This window comes from Ictalurus punctatus, chromosome 6 (assembly GCF_001660625.3).
Source record: "Ictalurus punctatus breed USDA103 chromosome 6, Coco_2.0, whole genome shotgun sequence".
Classification (NCBI taxonomy): domain Eukaryota; kingdom Metazoa; phylum Chordata; class Actinopteri; order Siluriformes; family Ictaluridae; genus Ictalurus; species Ictalurus punctatus.
In genome coordinates this window covers 13,343,362-13,367,077 of record NC_030421.2, presented here as the reverse complement: position 1 = coordinate 13,367,077, position 23,716 = coordinate 13,343,362, and the positions used below count along the sequence as shown (strand labels likewise).

General features: G+C 38.5%; 1 protein-coding gene across 2 annotated transcripts; it reads left to right on the top strand.

Moving 5' to 3' along the window:
• Window positions 1-9,195: 9,195 nt before the first annotated feature.
• Window positions 9,196-19,851, top strand: LOC108266936 (rho-related GTP-binding protein RhoE). Of its 2 annotated transcripts, XM_017470770.3 has the most exons (6): window positions 9,196-9,354; window positions 9,438-9,592; window positions 10,189-10,276; window positions 14,675-14,784; window positions 16,167-16,301; window positions 17,981-19,851. In XM_017470770.3, exons 2-6 carry the CDS (start codon window positions 9,455-9,457, stop codon window positions 18,227-18,229), a joined length of 720 nt encoding a protein of 239 aa, XP_017326259.1. In that variant the 5' UTR covers window positions 9,196-9,354; window positions 9,438-9,454; the 3' UTR covers window positions 18,230-19,851. The 2 variants fall into 2 exon arrangements, with proteins under 2 accessions (XP_017326259.1, XP_017326258.1); XM_017470769.3 differs by having other exon boundaries at window positions 9,199-9,592.
• Window positions 19,852-23,716: the final 3,865 nt, after the last annotated feature.

Here is a 23,716-nt window from a genome sequence, read left to right as displayed (position 1 = left end):
AATATGTTATTCATAATTAACAGATAATTTGTTCTTTTTTTTTCTAACTTATAAAATTTGCGAGAGAGATTCAAAGGATATCTGGTTGAGACTAGGTTTGTGCATAGGGATGGGGATTCTGTAGGACACAACAAAAGGTCATGCATATGCGAGGATTACTTTCATGTAGGAGTGAGCGAGTGGTTAGGTATGAAGCTCATAAGCCAAACAATGACCATGATCATTAACATGAACATACAGCATCCATCCATCCACCATCCATCCATTTTCGCTTATCCTACACAGGGTCATGGGGGAGCCTAGAGCCTATTAGCGTTCATTTATTCATTCATTCGTCATTAGTAACTGCCTGGTCAGGGTGGTTTAGCTTTAGATTAGACTTCTAGCTTGTTTACATTTTAGGAAATAAAACCAACTAAGTTCAGCAGAAAATATTGCACGCAGATACAAATAAAAGTAATAACTATGCAAACAGGATTATTAAAAACAAAAAAAATAATAAAATAAAACAGTCCCTAACAGATCTCTATTTGAGACTCATGCACTGGGGTGATGTAGCTGAGGTTGAGGAGGTTGTTGTCATAGCCAGTTCTTGCTGGCTGTCCTGGCATTTCTACCTCCATTATTTTGTCCCAATGTTTTTGTTTAATCTAAATAAAGACATGGATATGGATAGCAGTACTGCATTAAACCCATAAAAGGCATAGGCAAACTATTACACTCTATATAATAAAAAGGTCTCTGAATAATTGAGAGTTTTTATTGGATGACACCGGGCCAAGAGCGCTGTGGCAAATGTGGATTAGTTGGATTGTTTCCCAAATGGCTTTGAAAAGAAATGGAATGCATCAAGGGAATGGCCAAGCGATGTAACATGCAGATCTGTCTCATTTTTGCCCTTTTGGGTAATCCAGTGGTGCACCAATGAAATATTTGTTTGGCTTTGCATTCCATTATGGAGACCATGACCAAGACAACAACAAAGGTACCCCTAAGATAATATAATAATGCGCCTTTCTTTTTAAAAAGCTGGGTGAAAAGGTTAAACCTAAGCCTTTGTCACTTAAATTTTCACCATCGTTCCACTTTTAGTTAGCAGTAGTTAACATTTTTGAATTATTAAAAAAATATATACATATATATTTGTATGACTTCTAGACATAACAACCCAGTAAATGCTCCCATTATTTTGATTTAACGGTGCAGTGTGTGTAATGCGTTGCTGTGGCTGTGATGGCCATTTGGTGTGCTTGTGCTGTCAGCTCTAAGTGCCGTCTAGAGGCAGGGGGTAATTGCAGCCCTGTGCGAACAGACCGCATCAGAATGCATGTGATTATCGTACAGCTAACAGGACAAGGAGGAAATCACAGCTCATCCAGCACTTTTGGCACCAGATGGATGGAGAAACATAGTATGACTTCGTGTTTGGCATTCTGGAAATGGCATGTTGATTGGTGATTGCTAGTAATTACATGGACAGAATCTTGTTCTTTGACAGATTTTTGTTGGAACAAATGGTTGGTTGTCCTCCAGTAATAGTGCCAGATATTTCAGAAGATTTAAGATTTAAGATATTTTCAGAGATTTAACCTTTCTCGTCATTTACATATTTATAGAGAACTTACCAGCTCATACTGAAAAAAACCCCATCAAATTTAATCAAATCATTCACATTCTACGAATCTTTCTATTTATGTTAATAAAGTAAATCAGCATTTTGCTTCCATATTGACTGTCTACGTGAACTATTTTTGATGAATTCTGAAATCAGAAGTGATGCCACATGACTCATACCTGCTGCCATTCTGGAAATGCATGATCTAACATCCCAGGAGTTGGCATGGTGATTTCACATTCACAAACATTATGTGTCACACCATCCGTGTCTCAAATAACGGTATGACAGGTGTGTGCTGATGGAAACTACAGCCGAATCCTTGTCTAAACCAGCACAAACCTTTAAAAAAAAAAAAAAAAAAAAAAAAAAAAAATATATATATATATATATATATATATATATATATATATATATATATATATATATATATATATATATATATATATATATTCTGCTGGACCCTTCTGATCACACAAACTGTACATCGTTTTCACTTGTACAATATATGACACACTCTCATTGACACACTTTCCAGATCACAGCCTCGAGGTGACGTTTTCCCAGCATTATAATGAGCCCGTGGCATTTACAGGAACGTACCAGAGTGTAGCGACTCTATTTCCATCGAATATAGCTCTGAGCTTTGTAGCTGCACTCCTTTACTTTTCCACAAATAGATAAAGCTGTAATTATTTCTCTCCTGCCACTTCGATGCACATAAGCACTTATTTCTTTCCTGTGTTTTAAGGCAGGCCTCATACAACAGGCGTCATCTATGGTTTTGTTGCCTCACAACATATGCGACCTTCAAACAAACACGGGTGATGTTCATTGTTTTCAAGGAGAGGGAACACAGCTCAGTAATCACTCGCTATGCTAAATATACACTGCAGACAGCTGGCTGAGAGTGAGATCATTTCTAAACTGACTGTTAGAAGATGTTAAGAGAAATATAAGTTGAAAGAACAGTTTCAACCACACAATCTGATCTAATCTAAGACATGGAAAGATACAGTTTTGGTGTACAGATTTTTTTACAAATACAATATATTATTATTTACTACTTATACTTTTTATTTCTTAACTTTCTATTCATTATAGATAGACATTACTTTAAAATTATTATTATAATTTTTAAAAAAAATATTGTACATTACATTAACTAAACATCTATTTGTTTTTGAGTTATTATTGAGGTTTGGATTACATTTATTTAATCCAGCCATAGAGGTTAGTAACTACAATAACTAAGTAATAATTACAACATGGTATGTTGCAATTTCCACCAATTTAATAAATAAATAAATTAAAAATCCCACTTTAAGAGCCATGGCTATAAGAAATTCAACATGTAAAAATTGGATTTGCTAAGAACAATAACATATGGCATACACTTATCCATCCATCCATTTTCTATACCGCTTTATGCTTTTCAGGGTCACGGGGAAACCTGGAGCCTATCCCAGGGAGCATCAGGCACAAGGCGGGGTACACCTTGGACAGGGTGCCAATCCATCGCAGGACACACAATCACATACACATTCACACACCCATTCATACACTACGGACACTTTGGTCATGCCAACCATGCATGTCTTTGGACTGGGGAGGAAACCGGAGTGCCCGGAGGAAACCCCCACAGCACGGGGAGAACATGCAAACTCCGCACACACAGGGCCACGGTGGGAATCGAACCCCCGACCCAGGAGGTGTGAGGCGTAGTAGTAGTAGTAATAGTAGTAGTAGTCTGTAGATGTGAGCATTGAGTACTGTTATAATCTTCAGTTAATGTTTTGTACCACGATGGCCAAACTACAGCCAGTGATTGAAGTAAAAATAACCTACATTGAATTATTCTTATTGCTAGATGACAGACAAAAGCAATACCAAATTATCATTGTGTTGGAGAAATTTCTCTTCGATACTATGAGGGAGCTTGCGTCAAGTGTACACTGAAAACCGAGTGAACAGATTCGACTGTAAAAACACTCCACAGAGTTTAGAACAATGGTTCAATGTTTAATTGATTAGTAAAGTGATGTAGTGCTCAGGGAATATAACCTGATTTGGAATTTTTCCCCCAAACCAGAACCAGCTAGTGAAGCTTCCAGACTAGCCGCCAGGTTACAGGCTAATTTAACGTTGGACTTGTGATTGGAATGCTATGAGTTCAAATCCCAGCACCACTGCTGGATCCTTGAGCAAGGCGCTTAACCTTCAACTGCTCAGAGATAATTGTAAGTCGCTCTGGATAAGGGCGTCTGCCAAATGCCGTAAATGTAAATGTAAACATCTCTTAACAAAAAGACCGTTGTGGTGGAACTACTTTCTATGTGGCAGAAGAAACTGTCAATATCAAACAATGTTAATTTTTTTTGCTTTACATTTCTTCACTTTTTAAACTGTTGTATAAATGCAATAGAACACTAGGACAATATTCATGATAAATTTGTGATTGCTCAGTCCATACAGGATTGCTAGATTTTGCTGCGGTTATTTTCAAAATTTGCGATGTATTTTGCAAATTCTTTTGCTTTTTCTTGCAGTGAAACTACTTGAATTGGGAAACTGCAATTGCACAAAATTGTTTTGCATGGTCGTTTGCAGTGATGTTTATTGGTAAATGAGACCTTTTAGCTGTACTCATGTTTGACGCACATGAATCGAAGAGGCTGAATGTGTGTTGTAATGACATCACATGGCATGCTGTGATGATGCCACATGGCACATCTCAGAAAATCTGAAGTAATTTGAAAAATGGCAAGCTCCTCCAAATATTGCGGCGTTTCTTTGATTTTGCTTTCATTTCTGCGATCACAAAATCGCCAAATCCTGGCGGGGCCGATTCCTTAAATAAGTGCACTGTCACACATTTTGGTTAACCAACTTTAAAAGAAAACTTAGAAAGAAAAGTTCACCTGCTGCCTTACAAATTTAAGCAAACTCAACTTGCATATAACCTTTGTTTCAACTCAAACACACTCACAAGTAGTCAAGACAATGTATTACTTTGAGTTAAAATTTTTGCAAAACGTATAAATATCCAAAACTTTGTTGCATCATGATGACTGGAGTTAAAGAGAAGAAATAAGTTCACATAAGGTAATGTGTCTATCATGTTTTACAGTGTAATAATGCTTGGTTTCAGTAAAACAGTGTTACAGGAACAATTGGCAGTTACGGTGTTGTAAGTGCCTCAGGATGATGCTAAAGTTCTTTGAAAGAAGCTGGGGAATTCAGGTGGTGTAAACAGATTGCACGACAAAACGTCATTTGAGCCATTGCTTGGAGTTTACAGGGAAAATGGACCTAATTTACACTCCGGTGCAACTTCCTAGTAGAGTGTTTTTAAGAACTTTGTAAAAACTTCTGCTGAATTGTTGAGTTAACTATCAAAGTGATGCTTTGTTTCCATCAATATTTATATAGCTACTCCCTCAAAAAGCTAACAAAATAATTACAAATTTCATTTCATAATACTCATGTCACCAATATATGTTCATTGTAGAGCAACTCTCCAGCCTGTCACTCAGTATTGGGAGCAGGTGGCTTAAGAAAATCATCACCAATTATGTACTTGGGATCCCAGGTGTTACTCAGAACACAGAGTGGGCAGCCATTATTCCATCAATCCATCTGGCTCGCCCACCTCGTCTTGACCAATTTCAGTGTTTAAACTTGTTTATTCTTCTTGGATCTTCTGGACTGGATCTTCAGCAAATCCAATCCAGAGATTCTTCCAGAAAATTCTCTCCACACTTAACTCTGCAAATATTTACTGGGTTTCTTTTGACCACTTTAATTTCCATCTTAATACTCTTAAGGTTCTCTCAAGTTCTCTTAAATGGGTCTTATATCCTGATTGGCAAAACAAGAATGTCTGGTTTATAATTTAGACATATTGATTATTCCAATCCTTTTGAATTTCAGAGGTGGAGTTGATCTGTCAATAGTCCTCTCTCACACATTGATTTTGCTGAAACTCATGAAATTTTCATAACCGGAAATTACTTACATTTGAGACACACACTTCAATACCTCCAAGAGAAATGTACATTCGTCCAAATGACATCAAAATACTCAGTAGTTCATAGCAATGGTTTCATATAGTGCATGTTGCCATGTTTTTTTTCTCCCTATTGTGGACGTGTTTTCTGCTTGGAGCAATGTTGGTTATTGTCTGGGTGGGTCTTCAGGGAACGGAGAGCTCTTAGTCTTGCATGTATTTGAAACAGCATTCAGTCTGCTTTTATCCAAGGTAGCGGATGGTTTAAAAACTATGTAAAGCCTCACAGGCATTCCGAGCAACTTGTGGGGTTTAAACTTTTTTTTCTTCATTTTAAGGCTAAAACAAAAACAGATTGTCACCATAGTTACATCCCTGGGCACAGGAAATTCCCATCTGTGAAGCACAGCAAACTGTATGAACACTGCCAAACTACTTCATGTTCTCTCTTTGGCAAAATCACAACGTAGATTTACTCTAACACTGTAACGTATTATATACAATTTGCACTTGCATTATGTGATCTCAGACATTTGAAAATATTCACAATAGATTCTTCTCTATGAATAATGGCGTACAGATGTGTATTTCTCAGAGTCGTGGTGCTTTCCAGGAAAGATGAGTCAGAGAATGGAATTTCAGGGATATTTTTCCTTACAGATGACGAATAGCTCTCAGAATCCACAGAGACTTCATGCCAGGTACAACAAAAGTCCTACAACTCCCTTGCGGCATCTGCCAGAGTCTAGTGCGATAATCTCCCTCTACCTCCATATTTAGTCAGGCTGAGGCATTTGGTGGGACGGTGTGATGTTCGTCTGTAAAATATCTCAACATAACAGAAAGTCCATGTTAGTTTGCCGGGCCACTTAGGGGATGACTGGTCCATATTCCATTGATGCCATTTTCCCACCTGCTTTCTTCAGAATCATCTGTTTCTTAACTAGACCATTCTTTGCTTCTTTTTCAGCCCCATCTGGCTTTTCTTCCCTTCTTTTGTGCAGCTTCCATCTTTCATTCAAATGTCCATCTGCTCTCTTTGGCATGAAGGGCATCTTGGTGTGTGTGTGTGTGTGTGTGTGTGTGTTGTTACATCGTCATCGGTGCCATTGGTTGACAGGACAAATGCAGTCAACGTTTTGAGTTGTATATTTAGATTTTACATCTCATTCATTTGATTTAAATAATATTTAGGACATCAATCCAGTCCTCAACTCCATCCCCTACTCGATTTTGTACTTGAAAAAACAAAACAAAAAACTTGCACTGTTCGCAATAAGGACATATAACGTCATATAATTCTTAAAGAAATATAACATGCATGGAGTTACAATAGATAGTAGGGATTTCTGTAGAAATGTAAATGAGGACTATCCTTTTATTATTTTATTATATCCTGTTATTATTAAATATTTATATTTATCAGTTTATATTTAAGGATTTTATTTTTATTTTTAAGCACAACAAATATTCTCATTTTTTCCCCCCCATAACCTTTATTTTGTTTCCTTTGAATAATTCTCCAAAAACTAGCCACAAAGGGAAGCAACATATCTGACATATTGTGTGTGTATATATTGTGGTTTTGTGGTTCCTGAAGGACAGCAGAGCAATCAGACAGCATTTTGAACTGCTTTGGGGGGATGGGTACCACTTCAATGGTCTTTTATCCTGTTACTCTATTTGGCTGTCCTGTTAACCATTATTGAGGAGAGCCACTATTCAAGCAAAACAAATCAATGTGATCCATGAGATGTTTTGCTGGCAAATCAATTCCCTGTTCTTCTTCTGTGCCCATTATTAAGTTGTGGGTCTGGGAACCTTTGATCAGGTTAGGGCACAAACATTAATTATCTTGTGCTCGGCATTCCAGGTGATTAATAGATTGTCATCATTAAAATCAGTAATCAGTATTAATGGCAGGATTTGCAGTGAAACAATGGTAGTAAGTATGTAAAAGCTACGGCTGTAAATGAACTCCGGGCTGATAGCAGGTAATGCCATCTCTCTCTCTCATTATGTGCCTCCCTACGTAGAACAGCCACAAGGCAATGCTAACGAACTTGTCTTATCCTACTGTTACCGTCATTCAAATAAAGGTCAAGATCAGTGTATCTACATGTGTGCATTGAGAACCATTGGTTTAATCGTGATTTAGTTGGCAGCGGAGCCCTACTTTCTTCATAGCATTCCATTTATGTTCATCCATTCATCTATTTTCAGTAACTGATTTATTCTGATCATGGTGGTGGTGGATCTGAAGCCTATTCTGGGAACACAGGGTGCAAGACATCAGCCAGCCAGTCCAAGATTTTCTGGAAAATTCTGACTTAATGTAGCGTAATGTTTGTATCAACCAGCTAGTGGAGCTTCCTGACGTCCTCACTTTTGGAAATCCCTATCAGAATAGCCACAAATATTTTTTGATTAGCTCTCATGAGTGGTTTCAGAATTTCTGTGTATTCTATATAATGCATTTTGGGAGATAATTTTGAACCAGCAAGTTGGAGTCTACAATACCAAGTAGCATCACAATATTTAGTCTGAATAATTGATTAAACATCTCGGGAGGACTGATTTAGCATATAGTAATCTGTCTCTTTATAAACACTGGAAAGTAGTAAACCTAATAAAAGTAATACGGCACTCTGGAATGAGACCATGGCTGAGGATGCATAAGGCTTTTTGTAAATTAGATAAAGATAAATGCTTATGGTGGTACGGTGGAGCAGTGGGTTGAGATGCCACCTCACAGCTCCAGGATTTGTCTGAGCTCGGGTTACTCTTAGTGTGGAATTTTGACTGTTCTTCTTGTGTCCATGAGGCTTTCCTCTGGATTATCCAGTTCCCACCCACCTGGCAAATCTAAACTGCCACTAGGTGTGTATGAATGTGTGAATGTGTGTGCATGGTGCCCAGTGATAAACTGGTGTCCCATTTAGGGTGTATGGCAACAGCTTTAGTTCACTACTGTGTAATAAACCCTTTGATTTGCTCCCATGAGTAGTTTCAGAATTTCTGAAGTTCTGACGAGTCAGTGATACCATGTACCATTGGCTACAACAAATTAAATAAGTTATATAATTTATAGGTATAAACGAGTGTAAGAATGTATGTACTGTATGGTGCCATATAATGTACTGGATTCCCATCCAGGGTGTATTCCCGTCTTGCGTCCAGTGTTCAGAGGACTGGTTCTGGATCCACCCGCAACTCTGATCAAGATAAAGTTCTTCCTGTAGATGAACGAAAGAATGGATTATGGAAAGAAATGCTTTAGAAGTGATGATACTATTTAGTTATAATGCATCATACAAAAGCAAGTTTCATTTTTATTTTGGATTTTCCATTCTTGCTTTCCCTGAAATTCATTTCCAAGGAAATTCCTGAAGGTATGGCCAGACAGGCAGACTAAAATTAGTCTCTTTGCTAGAGATTATAAAAGAAGGTAATTTTCCTCATCAATTTCTTTTCAAGCACTCAGGTTCCCATAAAACGGGTGCTGGAAATGATTATTGGCAATCGAGGGCGCTCTTTCTGTGCATGTGTATAAACAGGCAATTTGCGGTAGTGAAAGGGAGAAAAGGAGGGCCGGCTGTGGGTGTGGGTGTCTGTGCGTGTGTGTATGTGTGTGTGTGAGCGCACATTAGGAAGGCAAGCGGCTGCTCATTGCTTTCACATGGCATGAGGAGAGCTGAACAGGCTGCAGCACAGGAGTAATGCTGAACGAGTGAGGTTTTTAAAAACGGGATCAAGTAATCGGGGGATGCTGCGCTTTTCTCTGGAGTTCATTCTGACCTCGATATCTTTTAGGACTATTGTTAAGATCCATGAAGGACAGTAACTCGAGCCTGATGTCTGGAATGGACGCCAACCAGAGTGTGAAGTGTAAGATAGTAGTGATTGGGGACAGTCAGTGCGGCAAAACCGCACTGCTCCATGTCTTCGCCAAAGACTGCTTTCCAGAGGTAAAGATCTTCTGCATGATTATTTTTAGCTCCCTTCTTATTTTTTTTGAAAGGTGTTAGAGTGGAGTGGAAGCAGTGGAGATAAAGTTGCCCCAGTCGTTCTTATCAGAGTATACTCTCAGAAATAAAAGATATCAAACCCTTACTTTTCCTTGTGAAGTGGGTCCATCAAGGGGACATGTTTTTATACCTTTAGTAAATATATTTTATATGGAAAATAGCATAATCTAAGGTGCAGAATAATTGGTTCTTAAGTACCACTACTCAAAAAAAGCTAGTTAAAGGTATACCACATGCACTTTCTTTGGTACTAAAGGTACAAAGGTACATGCACTGTCCATTGTACCACCCCGACTACAAGGAAAAGTATAATCTGTAACCTTAAGTTCTGAGAGAGTACACTTTCTTGGGGGGAAAAAAAAAATACAATTGGTTAATGCATCCGTTAAAAAAAAAAAAAAAAAAAAAAAAAAACCTAGCTACTCCACACTTTTATTATTAAAAAAAATGTTAGTTTTTTTAAATGATATTTAATACACTGTAATTAGCATAAGCTTGTATTTATAAACGATTTGTAATTGTGTATTTCCATGTAGAACTACGTGCCAACAGTATTTGAGAACTATACAGCCAGCTTTGAGATCGATTCCCAAAGGATTGAGCTCAGTTTGTGGGACACATCAGGTAAGAATGCAATGTTTTGCATTTGCTTACTGCCCTGAAATAATAGTCATGTTTCCATACCAGGTGAAAAAAACAATTCGGTGCTTTGATCATCACTCTGACTTTTGTACATGATGTTTTCAGAAGCTCTCAGTACGTGTCATTGAACACTTTTACATTCCCACTTACTGCTGAATTTCAAGGTCTGAGCTCAGGAGATGTAAGGATAATAAGATTACCAAGGTTAAGTATATAGTCTATAAATTAGCACTAAAGAATTCTAACTATACGATGGAATTCAACACTACGGGTATTAATTGAATACGTTTTTTCTGTGTACTGCGTAGTGAGCTCTCACTGAAAGCAAAAGGGGGGAAATTCTCAAGGACTTTGCATGATGAATGTCCAGACCCTTGCTTGCTAGGTGTGAAATGTGAATGCTTCAGGGTCATTCGAGATGCTGAGCTAGCCTGACAAAGACCTAGCCTGAGCTCATTTAGCAAAGACACGCAGGGACTCTGCTCTCTGGAATGCATGCGATGCAGAGCAGGAAGGTGGTAATTTGTCAGGGCAGGGAGCATCTCCACCCCTCCAAGCACAGAAACTGTAGTTGGAAGCACATGAACCTAGCTTATACAGTATACTAGCACAATATACTGTAAGTAACCAATTTGGCTTTTCAACAGAGAAAATGCACAGCTCTGGATCTTGCATTCAGACAAAGCCATGAATCACATGTCTTATTGTTTGCCTTAGGTATGTGAAGGGTTGTGTATAAATCTCTCAGTCTGCGGTCTCAGAGACTCCACTGACTGTGTAAGTTGTGGCTCTATGGCCTATAGATCACGCAGTTAGCTACAGTTAACGACACATGTGTTGGAGCTTGAAGTCTGGGGGTGATTACACTCTGGAAAAGATCTCCTTCCATGGACAGACTCCACCAGCTGTCTACTAAAATCTGCCATTGTGGGCTGGAGGATGGGCCATGAGAACTCTGCCTGGGCTTGACCCTCTGCTACTTTCCCAGCTGAGGGCACCCAAGTGGATAGTGGGCACAAACATAGATGATGTGTACACAATGGAAATGTACACAGGTCATGTCAGTCTCAAAACTTAGAAATCTCAAACGGGCAGCACTTCAGGATAAACAGGTCAGATTGCTTTGATGGAAATTTTCTGGGGTGAAGTCACTGTAGCTTCCTTTTGCCAGCATCTGCATTTCTGACAGAACATATTTAATAAATTAGTTTTAAGACCACCAGGCATCGGAATATGAATAGCTACTCAGAGTCATAACAATAGTGTACCTACTGAGTCTTAACAATGGCACAGTTAGCATTTAGTGTCCTATTTGTAGCAAATAAGCAAGAATTACTCACAGAGTGATACGGGACATCCTTTTAGTCTGTTGGGATGCTTCCTGTGGAGCCACTACTGTGACTGAGAATGTGAGAGCTCTTTAAAGTCCCCATGAAACAGCTTGAGGGCCATGATTTGTTTCCATATGTTGATGTATTTCCTATTGAAACAGGAAGCCAAGGTGACGTGATGACGCGCTTGACTGATTCACACAAGAGCCAATATTTGATCTAAACAAACTGGACAGTAGCTTAGTGAACTGGCAAAATATGGAGTAAAGCAAAGAGTTTCGAGAGAGATTTTTTAAGGATTTCTCACTACCACCTTCACCCATGCCTGTTGACTTCAATGAGGATATGTACTAGATGATGAGATTCTGTGTGTTTTTGCCATACATGTTTGAGCCGAGATCAGTAGTGAGTCAGTGGTGCCAATGGTGACAGAGAACCATGAGGTCATCACTGAATGGGTCGGCCTGACAATGCATAAAGAGAGAATCATGTTTTTAATCAGTCTAAGGTAACGAGATTACTCCCAAATTGGTAAAACACTTCTTTTAAACGTGCCTATCACATAAACACAACCTTGCATCAATCTTAAAATGCACAAACTCCACCCATTTATTATATTGTTGCAATAAGAGATAGGAACAAAAACTCTGTTGAGACACGAACTTGTTCCATTCACGTTCAATCATTCACTTAGAATCATTCAAATTAGTTGAGAGTTTTTTTTTTGTTTTGTTTTGTTTTGTTTTGTTTGTTTGTTTTTTACAAGGAAAAGTCCATGTTGAAACCTTTTGGAGACCTATGTAAAAAAAAAAAATCTTTGCTTGAGAGTTCCAAAGGAGAAAGTGCCCTGTGTACTAGTGTTAATAAGCTGGTATGTGGAGAAAGATTGGAAACGGTAATTAGGATCCACCAATTTGAAAGTAGGTTGGAACAAAGGGCAAGCCGCCAGCTAATTTTAGCACTATTCACATCCCCTGGCATTTTCTTTTCAAGGCTTTGAGCACTCTTGTAAGGGGTTTCCTATTCCAATGACATTCCTATTGCTTAACCCACTTTGTTGAGGGAATCTGCTGGAGTGCGCCACACGTCTTGAGTGGATATTGTTGAGAAAGCCACAGTGAAAGACAACACTACATTGTGGGCTAGTGGAATGGGGGTGGGGTAGGATAGAGTTCCAAGGATTCCTGCCTTGAACAGGATAGGCGTGATCATAATCACATAAGGTCATGATGTGCCTTGACTTGACCACAGGAAAGCAACGAGGGAATGTGTTCTGTGTTTGTTATGGAGACACGAGGTGATTGTGGTTAGATTTGTTGTTAGATAAATTGGCGTGCATTATGAATATAATAGTATTAGAGTGAAATATAGAGTGACTGTATAAAAAAAAAAAAAAAACATTAGTCATATAAGGTATTATTCCCAAAACATTTTTAGCAGGGCTTTAGTGAAGGAGAATAATAGCAAAGGGCAGGATTTTCTCAGTGGGGCTTGTTTCTTGAATATTATCACATACTTGAATATGCATGAAGTTCAGATGGGAAGATCTGGTGAAACTGAAGATGTCCTTTTCAAAGCCATAGACTGTATTTTTGCACATTGTATCTCAAGTACAGATTTTACTCCTGACAGATGTGATTAAGCACCCAAACACCTTCTCGCTCACAAAGGAATGTTTGTTTGTGTGATGTATACGGGCAGGGGGACACGACTCCTTTCTTTGTGTTTTAATGTTTCGAGTCAACAATGTCTCTTCTGTCTAGTTGGGAAAAAAAAGACAAATTCTTCAGATTCCTGACACTGGAACAGCATTCCCACTTTCAGACCTTGAGTTTCCAGACATCAGGCAAACAGAGTCTCTTGCCAGTCTTAATTGTGACCTAGAAAACCACGAAGTGCAGAAGCTTCCGTGACTGGAGAATTTGTGGAGTGTCTCAGGAAATTGAACGGTGACAGCGGTGTTCTTTGCATGTCAGTGGTTTGAATTTATGAACCTGAAAAGCAGCACGTTATGGAAATGACATTTCGTGCCCTTGTTTTGATTGCTATTCCTGATGTGCCGAGACAGGGCTTCCCTTTTTTTTTTTTTGACAAACAAGAGTTGTTTGCTTCTCATCTCTTTGTTATGTGTTTGTTTGTGTGTATCTATCTGTTTCTTTATTAAATACATTCAAAGATCATTGTAATTTACTTTGACCATTAAAAATACACAGTTATTGTTTGAGTTATTGGGTTTTAGGATTGAGGACTGATGCTTAGTTTGCATGTTCTCCTCATGTTTCTGGGGTTTTCCTCTGGGTAGTCCGGTTTCCTCTCCCAGTCCAAAGACATGTTTGGCATTTCCAAATTGTCCGTTGTGTGTGTGCAATTGTGCCCTGTGACGTGTTGGCACCCCATCCATGGTGTCCCCCACCTTGTTCCCAGAGATCCCTGGGATAGGCTCCAGGCTCCCCGTGACCCTGTGTAGGATAAGTGGTATGAAAAATGGATGGATGGATTTTCTACCTCTACCTGTTAAAGGGTTCAGCCTACTCCACATCAATTCCTCCTTAAAGATCCTTGTCATGATGACCCAAATTTACTCCAAACTGCAGAACTCAACCAAAAGGAATCCTATATGGCCATTTTGCTACACAAATTGTTGCTAAAAATCCATGTCTGGACATCTTCACTGTTATAGTATGCGGTAAACCTCAATAACGTCAAATGGCTTTGCACAAAATAAGAAAAATCTGTTTTTTCCAGTTATAACGCTGTATTTACTCACAGCAAAGTCTAAAAAAACCTACATTTCATAAGACTTACTCTGGTTGGATCCTTTATTGGATGGTTAGAATGTCTCTATGAGAAGGAATATGAGTGGTGAAATAGTTCATAGTTAATTCTCAGTAACTTTAATGGCATGTCCTCAAAAAGGCTAAAGAATTAAATTCAGCTGTGAATGCCAATGCATAAACAAACATAGTTATCAATTTGAAAGGGACTACCCTGTAAAACATAGCACTGTCTGCCACTGGTTAAGCTGTGTGTTTAACCTTTGTTTTTACAGGGTCACCATACTACGACAATGTGCGTCCACTGTCCTACCCTGACTCGGATGCGGTCCTCGTCTGTTTTGACATCAGCCGACCAGAAACCTTGGACAGCGTACTAAAGAAGGTCTGTAATGAGCACAGCTTTAATTTGCGGTTTCCTCCTGTTAAGCAGGAACTGATGTTGAAAGAAAGGCGTGCTCACACAGTCTGTCATCTGGATTGTTTTTGGTTTACTGGGACAAGTGGTTTATGGAAGAGAGTCTAGACTTCAGAGGGTCAAATAAAAGGTCATGCCAAGCATAAAGAGAATGTGTGGGAGGTCTGGTTGCTTTGCTTTGATTCCTGCTCGCTCACATGAGGACAAAGAATAATGGGTTATTGAGGATGTGTTTGTACGTTTTGGTATGAGAGATATATAGTCTTTGTGGGGTCGAGTGCCCTGTGACCTACGACCTGTGTTGTCAATGACACTTCTTTGTGTGCTTCACATACGTAATAAAACACAATAGGACATGCAGGGACACAGTCCAATGCAAAGTTGATTACTTACCTATAATAGCATGTCCCTAAGTTCTTTATTCCTCTTAAATTAAGCAATTTGTCACTGATTGCCATTTTTAAATTCATTTTATTTTGTTCATTTTTTAACAAACAACACTTTTATAGCTACATTTAATGTTGCAAAATGTCCATGAAACAAGTTAGCGCCTGTTATAACTTATAAACAGTTGTTTCCTCACCAACCTTTTTTTTGTTTTCTGTCAAAGTTAATAAGAGAAAAGAAAAATGCAGCTTGTCATGTTTCAGACAAACCAGAAAGGATGAAGTCCTCTGTCCTGAAGATTTTATACTTCTTTTATACTTTTTAAACTTACAGATCATTACAAAGCACTGTACCCGTTACATAAACATCTCCTTACAGAAAACTTTATCATATCAATGATTATGAAATTGCCATAGTTAAAGAACTGGTTCTAACCCATTTATTATTGGAGTTAAATTAGGAAGATTGTTTGCTAGTGTATTAGAATGAGATCACTTGAATAATAGCCTGACCTTCTGTCAGAACTGCTGTGATAGGAAATTAATGTACCCCTTCTGATCAGTCACAGCTGAGAATTTAACAGTGTTTTGGTATAAAATGGCACAAAACATGGTGGCACAAAACATGGTGGCAGAATCTAATTTAAGAACTAGATGAGACGTTTTATGAGAAGTAATCACTGACTGTTATTTGAGGCATAACATTTAATTAGTTACTTGCATTCTGCTTTTGCACTCAAGGATTTCCAGATGGCTTAACAAGAAGATTAGAGTTTGTAGCTGTTTGTATATTTGGAATTTAATTTTGACCCAATGAAATAGAAAACTGACCAGTTGTTTTGTGCACAGTAATGTTAATAGAGGACATTTATGCTTTTGTTATAGAACTATGGCTACCTCTCTATTGATTACAATTCTAAATAAGAATGGTTTTAAATAATTGTGTTTTTTTCCCCCCTATAGTGGAAAGGAGAGATACAAGAATTTTGCCCCAATACGAAGATGTTGTTAGTGGGATGCAAGTCAGACTTGCGTACAGATCTCAGCACCTTGGTGGAACTTTCAAATCACAGACAAACACCTGTATCATATGATCAGGTGAGTAGTTCTTAAATATTCATCCTTTATCATTTGTTTCAAGATTATACAACCTCAATTCCAAAAATGTTGGGACAGTATGGAAAATGCTAATAAAAACAAAGAGGAGTGATTTTTAAATGTACTTTGACTTTGATTTAAATAAAAAACATATAAAGACAAGGTTTCTGATTGTTTACCTAATCAAGTGCATAGTTTTTTGAAGATAAACATTTATTTTGAAATCGATGCATGCAACACGTTCCAAAAAAGTTGGGACACAGGAAATTTAGGACTAATAGCGATGTGACAAGTTGAAACAAGAAGATGATGTGAAACAGGTGAGGAAATCATATATACTACTAAATCATAGTATATAAGGAGCCCCCAAAAAGGCCTAGACCTTCATGAGCAAGGGTGGGTTGAGGCTTGCCAATTTGCCAACAGATGCGTCAGCAAATAATCCAACACTTTGACAACAACATTCCCCAAAGACAAATCGGTAGGATTTTGGGCATATCAGCTTCTACAGTGCACAATATAAATAAACGGTTCAAGAAATCTTGTCAAATCTCAATGCATAAACAGCAAGGCCGAAAACCACTTCTGAATGCGTGTGATCTCCGATTCCTCAGACGTCACTGTCTTAAAAACTGTAATGTCTGTAATGTATTATCCTGACATAGGCTAGGGAATCCTTTGGTAAACCTTTGTCACTCAGCACCATTCGCCGCTGCATCCACAGATGCAAGTTAAGGCTTTACTATGCAAAGCAGAAGCCAAACATGAACACTGTCCAGAAGCGGCGCTGAGTTTTCTGGGCTCTGTCTCATCTGAGATGGACAGTAGCACAGTGGAATCGTGTTTTGTGGTCCAACAAGTCGACATTTCAAATAGTTTTTAGACAAAACAGCCATCGTTTCTCTGGGCCAAAGAGGAAAAGGACCACCCAAGCTGTTATCAGCGTCAGGTCCAGAAACCAGCATCTGTCATGGTATGGAGGTGTGTACAGTGCACATGGGATTAGTAACTTGCACATCTGTGAGGACAACATTAATGCAGAAAGATATGTACACATTTTGGAGCAACATATGCTGCCATCCAGAGCAGAACAACGCCAAACCACATTCTGCCCGGATTACAAGCGCATGGATGCATAAACAGAGAGTGCGGGCGCTAGCGTGGCCTGCCTGCAGTCCTGACCTGTCTCTGATTGAAAATGTGTGACGCATTACGAAGCGCAAAATAAGTCAACAAAGGCCCTGTACAGTTGTGCAGCTGAAGAAATACATAATGGATGAATGGGAGAAAATTCTGCTTGCTAAACTTAATCAACTGGTGTCTTCATTCAGCGCCCAAAAGTTTAATAAGTATTATTAAAATAAAAGATGATGTTACATAACGGTAAACACTCGACTGTCCCAACTTTTTTGGAGTGTGTTGCAGTCATCAGATCTGAAAAGAGTGTATATTTTCAAAAATAAATGTAATTTACAAAGTAAACCATCAAATAATGTGTTAATAATGTGTTTTCAATATAGTACAGGGTGCACAGATTTTCAAATGACTCTTTTTGTTAGTTTTTTTTTGTATTTTCCATACTCTCCAAACTTTTTCAGAATTTGGGTTGTAGTAAGAACTGTTTGAAATGAGAGACAAATGACTACCAGCAGTTTAAGCCCTTTTATATCCTCATGCAGGGATCAAACATGGCCAAACAAATCTCGGCTCCCTACATCGAGTGTTCCGCTTTGCAGTCAGAGAACAGTGTGAGGGACATTTTCCACGTTGCCACTTTAGCCTGTGTCAACAAGAGCAACAAGAACGTGAAACGCCAGAAGTCCTCCAGAGCCACCAAGAGGACCTCACACATGCCCAGTAGACCCTATCTGGAGTCGGTAAGCCCGGACATGCGTAAAGATAAAGCCAAGAGCTGCGCAGTTATGTGAAGGATCTGGAGAACATGGATGGGTGTCGAGGCAAGGGAAAAGAGAAGGCACAAGATATTGGTACAACTACTTAAGTGAAGCAGTGAGGGATGCGGGACGATGTCGTTGCACTTTATATCCTTCTGTGTCTGTCCTTTCTGCCCCACCTGAAATAAGCTAACCAAAAAACAAACGGTGCCACAGAAGAAAAGCACTAGGTGTTGGAAAGACATCCATGCTAATACAAAAGAATTCCAGTTCTTGGAGATTTGGAAGGAAGTTCTGAATAATCTACATGGAGAATAATCTACATGAAGAGTATGTCTGACATGATAGGACATGAAATTTGGGACATATTTGAAATACAGGTCAAGGAACTTTTCTGATTGTGTTTGCAGTTTTTGTACAGGAAACGGAATGGAAATGTTTGAAGGAAAGCCACATTCATGCAGCTAATGAGCTGCTGTGGAATTTTCCCACAGAGTACAAAAACAAGGCACTTAACAGAGAAAATGATGCGACAAACACTGTGGATAAACCTGGCTTTTTTTGGTTGTCTTTCTGTTTTTCCATCTTCTTGCCTTGATGATTTGTTCAGATGAGAATTGGATGTGTGTCTGTCAAAGTCTCGATACTTGTAGGTCTGGAAATAGCAGGAGACTGCCTGAGCTTTCCAACAGTTGTATCTTTGTGGTGATGCTAACCTCAGAACATTAGTGCTTGTGTTCCTCTTCATTCTTTTTAGAAAAATGCCAAAGAAGTGTCAAAGTCAAGCTTGTGTCTCATAGTGCCAGAGTTTCCTGTTTAGACTGTTTTGCTTTATGTGCAGTCTTAAGTGTTTGATATATTGTTGGTGGTAGTTCTGGCTTGGCTTGACGAGCATATCTCCATGAGTGACTGGGTCTTGTGGAACCAACATCAGTACTGTGTCCAACTCCAGTGCCTCCATGTGTTTGCGTGTTGGTGTACCCAAGCTTTTCATGGCCTGGGTTTTCAGTATTGCTAGAGAGCCTTTTAATACCTCTGCCTAATCCATCAGCACTTGGAATTTCCTGTAAGAGAATCATCTCAGCTATGCAATATGCTGACTTTGGTCCGTTTTAGCAATTTAAAAAAAAAAAAAAAAATGGCTGGCCTGGAGAAATCCGCATATCCTCTTTGAAGAAACCCACTAGACTTGTCCTTGTTTTTTTTTACATGCCCTGTTTGATCCGCTGAGGTAAAAATTTCTCCGTAGTATCAGGGGAATGGAAGTACATCTTTAGTCCACATTAAAAGCAATGCTTATGCAGCCTCAAGCACCAGTAGACCCAGCATGAAACTGGAACACAATCTGGCTGTGGGATTATTTCCTGTTATACTGGTCACTACCTTAAATAACCTTCATAATTTCCTTAATAGGTGAAGATGCTGGACTTTGTTACACTTTGTTCGGATAGGTGCCTCACAGTTCTCCTTGGCATTTTTATTCAGCTTGCAGGTTTATGCCATGATTTACAATATCCAGTGTTAGCTGTAGAGTGTCAGCTTTTTTTAATTTTGAATGTTGGAATCCATTGTATGTCTGTATGATATGTTTCTGCAATATTTATTACGTTTTTTTTTGTTGTTTTCTTGAAAATAAAATGCAGTGTACAGTGCAATACTCTCTGTGCTATTTTTTGTGGGGGGATCAATAAATATTGTTGGATGTATATAAGCAGTAATTCAAAACTAAGTAGATTTCAGTTATTGTTCAGACTGGCAACAATAATAACTGATATATTATTTAAAAGATGCACATCTATTAAGATGAATTTCTTCTAATATAGTTGGAGTACTCTGCAATCCCAAGTGTAACAATCCAGTGAATTGTCTAAATCCCACACCTATGCAGACATCATTTCCAATTAATGTAACACAGATTTTATATGACTGCATTTTGTCAACTTAATCTGTAGTTAAATGAAAATCATTTCACACATAGCGTTGTACTGTGGAAATGGCAATCAATCTTACACTCACCTCTGCAAGTAACGGATACGAATATCTTCTCAAATCCATGTTCTGAATTTTGTAAACACAAGGGGAAAAAAAGGAATAATATTTTCAGTGTGAGTGAAGACTTTGGGGTCTGACAGATGATTTAAATTAGGGTCATCAGACACACACAGTTGGGTTTTTAAAGTCATTCTGGAAATAAAACGCTTCTATTAACTCCGGCATGCAGGCCGATTTGCTGCGAACAGAGCACTGCTGATGTTTGAGATGGAAAATTTCATGCCTCGCTAATGTTTTGTTTGCATTGTCTGAGGAATGTGCATGGCTGTGCAAGCCTTGAAGGATTACACCCACAGCTGTCAAGAGCTATTCTTAAACATATCTGATTAAAGTCTGTACTATTGCATCATATTGGAAGGCTAGCAAAGCTAAAAGCAAAATAATTCTCTATATATACACCTTTATGGTTGAATAAGTCAGGCTTAAATGGTCTATTGTGTGTCTTCGTGATGCTTAGCAGTGCATGCTGCAATAAAAGATATGCACAATGCCAGGCTTATCTTAATTTTCACCCGTATTCCATAAAATGGGCTTTATTTGGTCTATTCAAGAAGAATGAGGGACTCTGTTGGGGTACCCACACTAGAAAACCTTCTCACCTTATCTTAGCACAATCACTCTCCCTTACTCCCCTACTTCCAACCGCCTTCCTTCCAAATGCTTTCCGTAAACAAAGTGTGACATGGTGCGTGACGGCGCCCGTGGAATTTGATCCATTATTCTGAAATTTTCCAGCCCCCCTCCATGTCTCCATGATGGCCTTTCTGCAGCTCATCACCATCCCCCAGTTTTCCCTGCTTGGCAGAAGACAGACCACTGCGTAGCGACAAATTGAACATATGCTTTTCTCGCATCGCAAGGCATCTGATTGGCTAATGGGTAAATGGTGTCCTGGTGCATTTGCTTCAGGGAAAATTAACAAATGACCCTTGGGAACTTTTTATCTTGGGAATGGACTATAAATAGTTATAAACTGATTTGAGTTGCATGAAATGCATCTTTAAATTTGCGTACAAATCAGTGATCTTTTGAAACTTCTTAATTTCATCAAATCAGGCTACTGGTGATTGGTTAAAAGTATTTGTAGATATTTGTAATGAACACAAATGTCCTGTGATCACCTTGCTAATTTTGTATGGACTACCTCTACATAATGCCATGAAGTCACCCCCCCCCCCCCCATTCCTTTTTGTTTGCCTCAGAAGGACTAATACTGATTATGATTTATTATTGTAAGTTAAGCCTTATTGTTGTATTTAGCCTCCATTGCCCAGCCTCAAATAAATCCTCTGCTCCTATAAAGTGACACTGTCTGCTTTGGAGTTTGTTAGTTAAAACTAAAAGGGATTCTCTCACAAAATCTGGTAGTAAATAACATGTTCATTTTACAGGTGCTTATCTAGGTGAAAAGAGAATATATATATATATAACGTTGGACATTACCCACAAAGTGGTCCTTTTACTTTTTAAAAACATCATGCAAGTTTCCCAAGTGAGGCAACTGTCTTTGTCTTTGTTTGTCTTGGTGGGAAAAGTGACGCTAACCAACAGATGACGGCATCTGTTAGGTCATGTGTACAAAATGGGCAAGTTAGTGCTTTCCTACGAGTGTGTTCAGCTGTCCTGTGACACAGAAAAGGAGATGGATGGATTCAAGTGTGTCCGAAGAACACATGGTAGGCTTTTGTGTACCAGGTTGATAGATAGCAGTAGAGGAGCCCTAACTAGTACCACTTTATAATACTGTTCAACAACCCATAGGTAATTACTCAGTTAATATGTTAGTAGGACTTCACTATTAACAATGCAATAATTACCTTAGTTTAAAAAAAAAACAAAAACAAAAAAACATCACACCAACCCTGTGCTCTTCTGAGCAGACCTAAAACCGATATAAATAATTTTATTTTAGATACTGTTGGAATAGTTTGAGGTATATTAGGTAATAAATCTCCAGTAGGAAGGTAAGACATAGCCATTGGTGATTAATGTCAATATGATCAGTAATTAATCAGTAGTAATTATAAAAGAGCCATACTTAGCTAAAAGTTCTGCAGGAGAAATGTAATTACTGCTTAAGGTTCAGTTAATTACTGTATAGTTCATTGTGAACACCTAATAACTTACTAAGTAATTAACTAGTAGTTCTTAGTATTGTATAGGAATAAAATAGGGCTTAGTTACCTATGAGGTTTTGAACAGTATGTAAATTGTTGCCATAAAAAAACTTCATGTTCAAAAGGATTTTCAGCTTCACCTATGAGGAAACAGTTTCTCCTGAGTGTGACTCAGAGCTGTGGAGCAATTCCGGCTACAATATTACAATGTATGTAACAATATTTTCATGCACTTGAATAAAATATGATAAATGGATCAACAGACTGTAGTTCTTGTGGTATAGTTGGTTTCTGAGCAGTACAGCTCCATTCATGTGCTTTATAGGAGCGCTTTTTAAGCTTGAAAACCGCCACATTTGATAGTGATAGCAAGTAGAGTCTTCTCAGGCGTTCAGCAACATCCTCAGCTTCTGGAGTTTATGGATGGGAATTACTGGATGTGATCCGAGAAAATATCATTGTATAAAACATTATCGTTTACACTAGAGATGACCATTGATAAAACCTGCAGAAGAAGCGGCACACCGTCTCGTTACAATATTTCCAGGTACACAATCAGATCCACCTCTCCACCTCAACCAATGAGCATTTGTTTGGAGGCTCGTTGAGATGCAGCATCATAGATACGCGTGACTCTCTGTTACACACAAACACACTCACACTCATAGACCTTTACAGAGACACGTCGCATTGCATATTAGATATGAACCATTATATTATGAAATTCTCAATTGGCAAAGTCTTCTAGACCAGTGGGTCCCACTGTGAGTTTAGTGCTGCTGTGGGAGGCATGTTTGGACTAGTCAGTTAATTACCAAGCACTCAGATATGTGAGAAGGCAGATTATTAATTTAGCAAACTTAATTTGGGTTCAACTCGGTGCAAAAGATGATCATCATTACAATAAATTCAAGATGCTTAAATTGATTCATAAATAAATATGATTTTATTAATATATAATATTTTTTGCTTTAAGCAGTGACAATGATATTAAAAAAGTATTAACATTTCCTGCAAGGGACCTTAATTCTTCATTCTTTTTCCAGATATATTGTGGACCAATATTACTCTGAAAGCCTTAATTAACCTGCAGAAGAAAGATCAAAATGTTTCAACATAACATTTCTGGGTATGCAGCCAGACACACCTCCCCACCTCCACCAATCATCATTCTATATGACAGCTATGGTCCTTAATTTCCCCCCAATTTGGTCACCTGCCATTTCACACCCACAAGCCTCTCTCTACTCTCACATAACAACTAACAACCAGGGAGGGTGAAGGCACACAAGTGCTAGCCAGTCGCATCTTTTCAAACTGCTACATCACAGGGTGGCATAGAACATTCAGA

Bases quoted from the DNA above. Each gene is read 5' to 3' on its own strand.
- LOC108266936 (XM_017470770.3), top strand. From the start codon at position 9,455: ATGAAGGACAGTAACTCGAGCCTGATGTCTGGAATGGACGCCAACCAG. The intron at 9,593-10,188 runs GTAAAGATCTTC...ATTTCCATGTAG, and splicing joins CCAAAGACTGCTTTCCAGAG to AACTACGTGCCAACAGTATT. The intron at 10,277-14,674 runs GTAAGAATGCAA...TTGTTTTTACAG, and splicing joins CAGTTTGTGGGACACATCAG to GGTCACCATACTACGACAAT.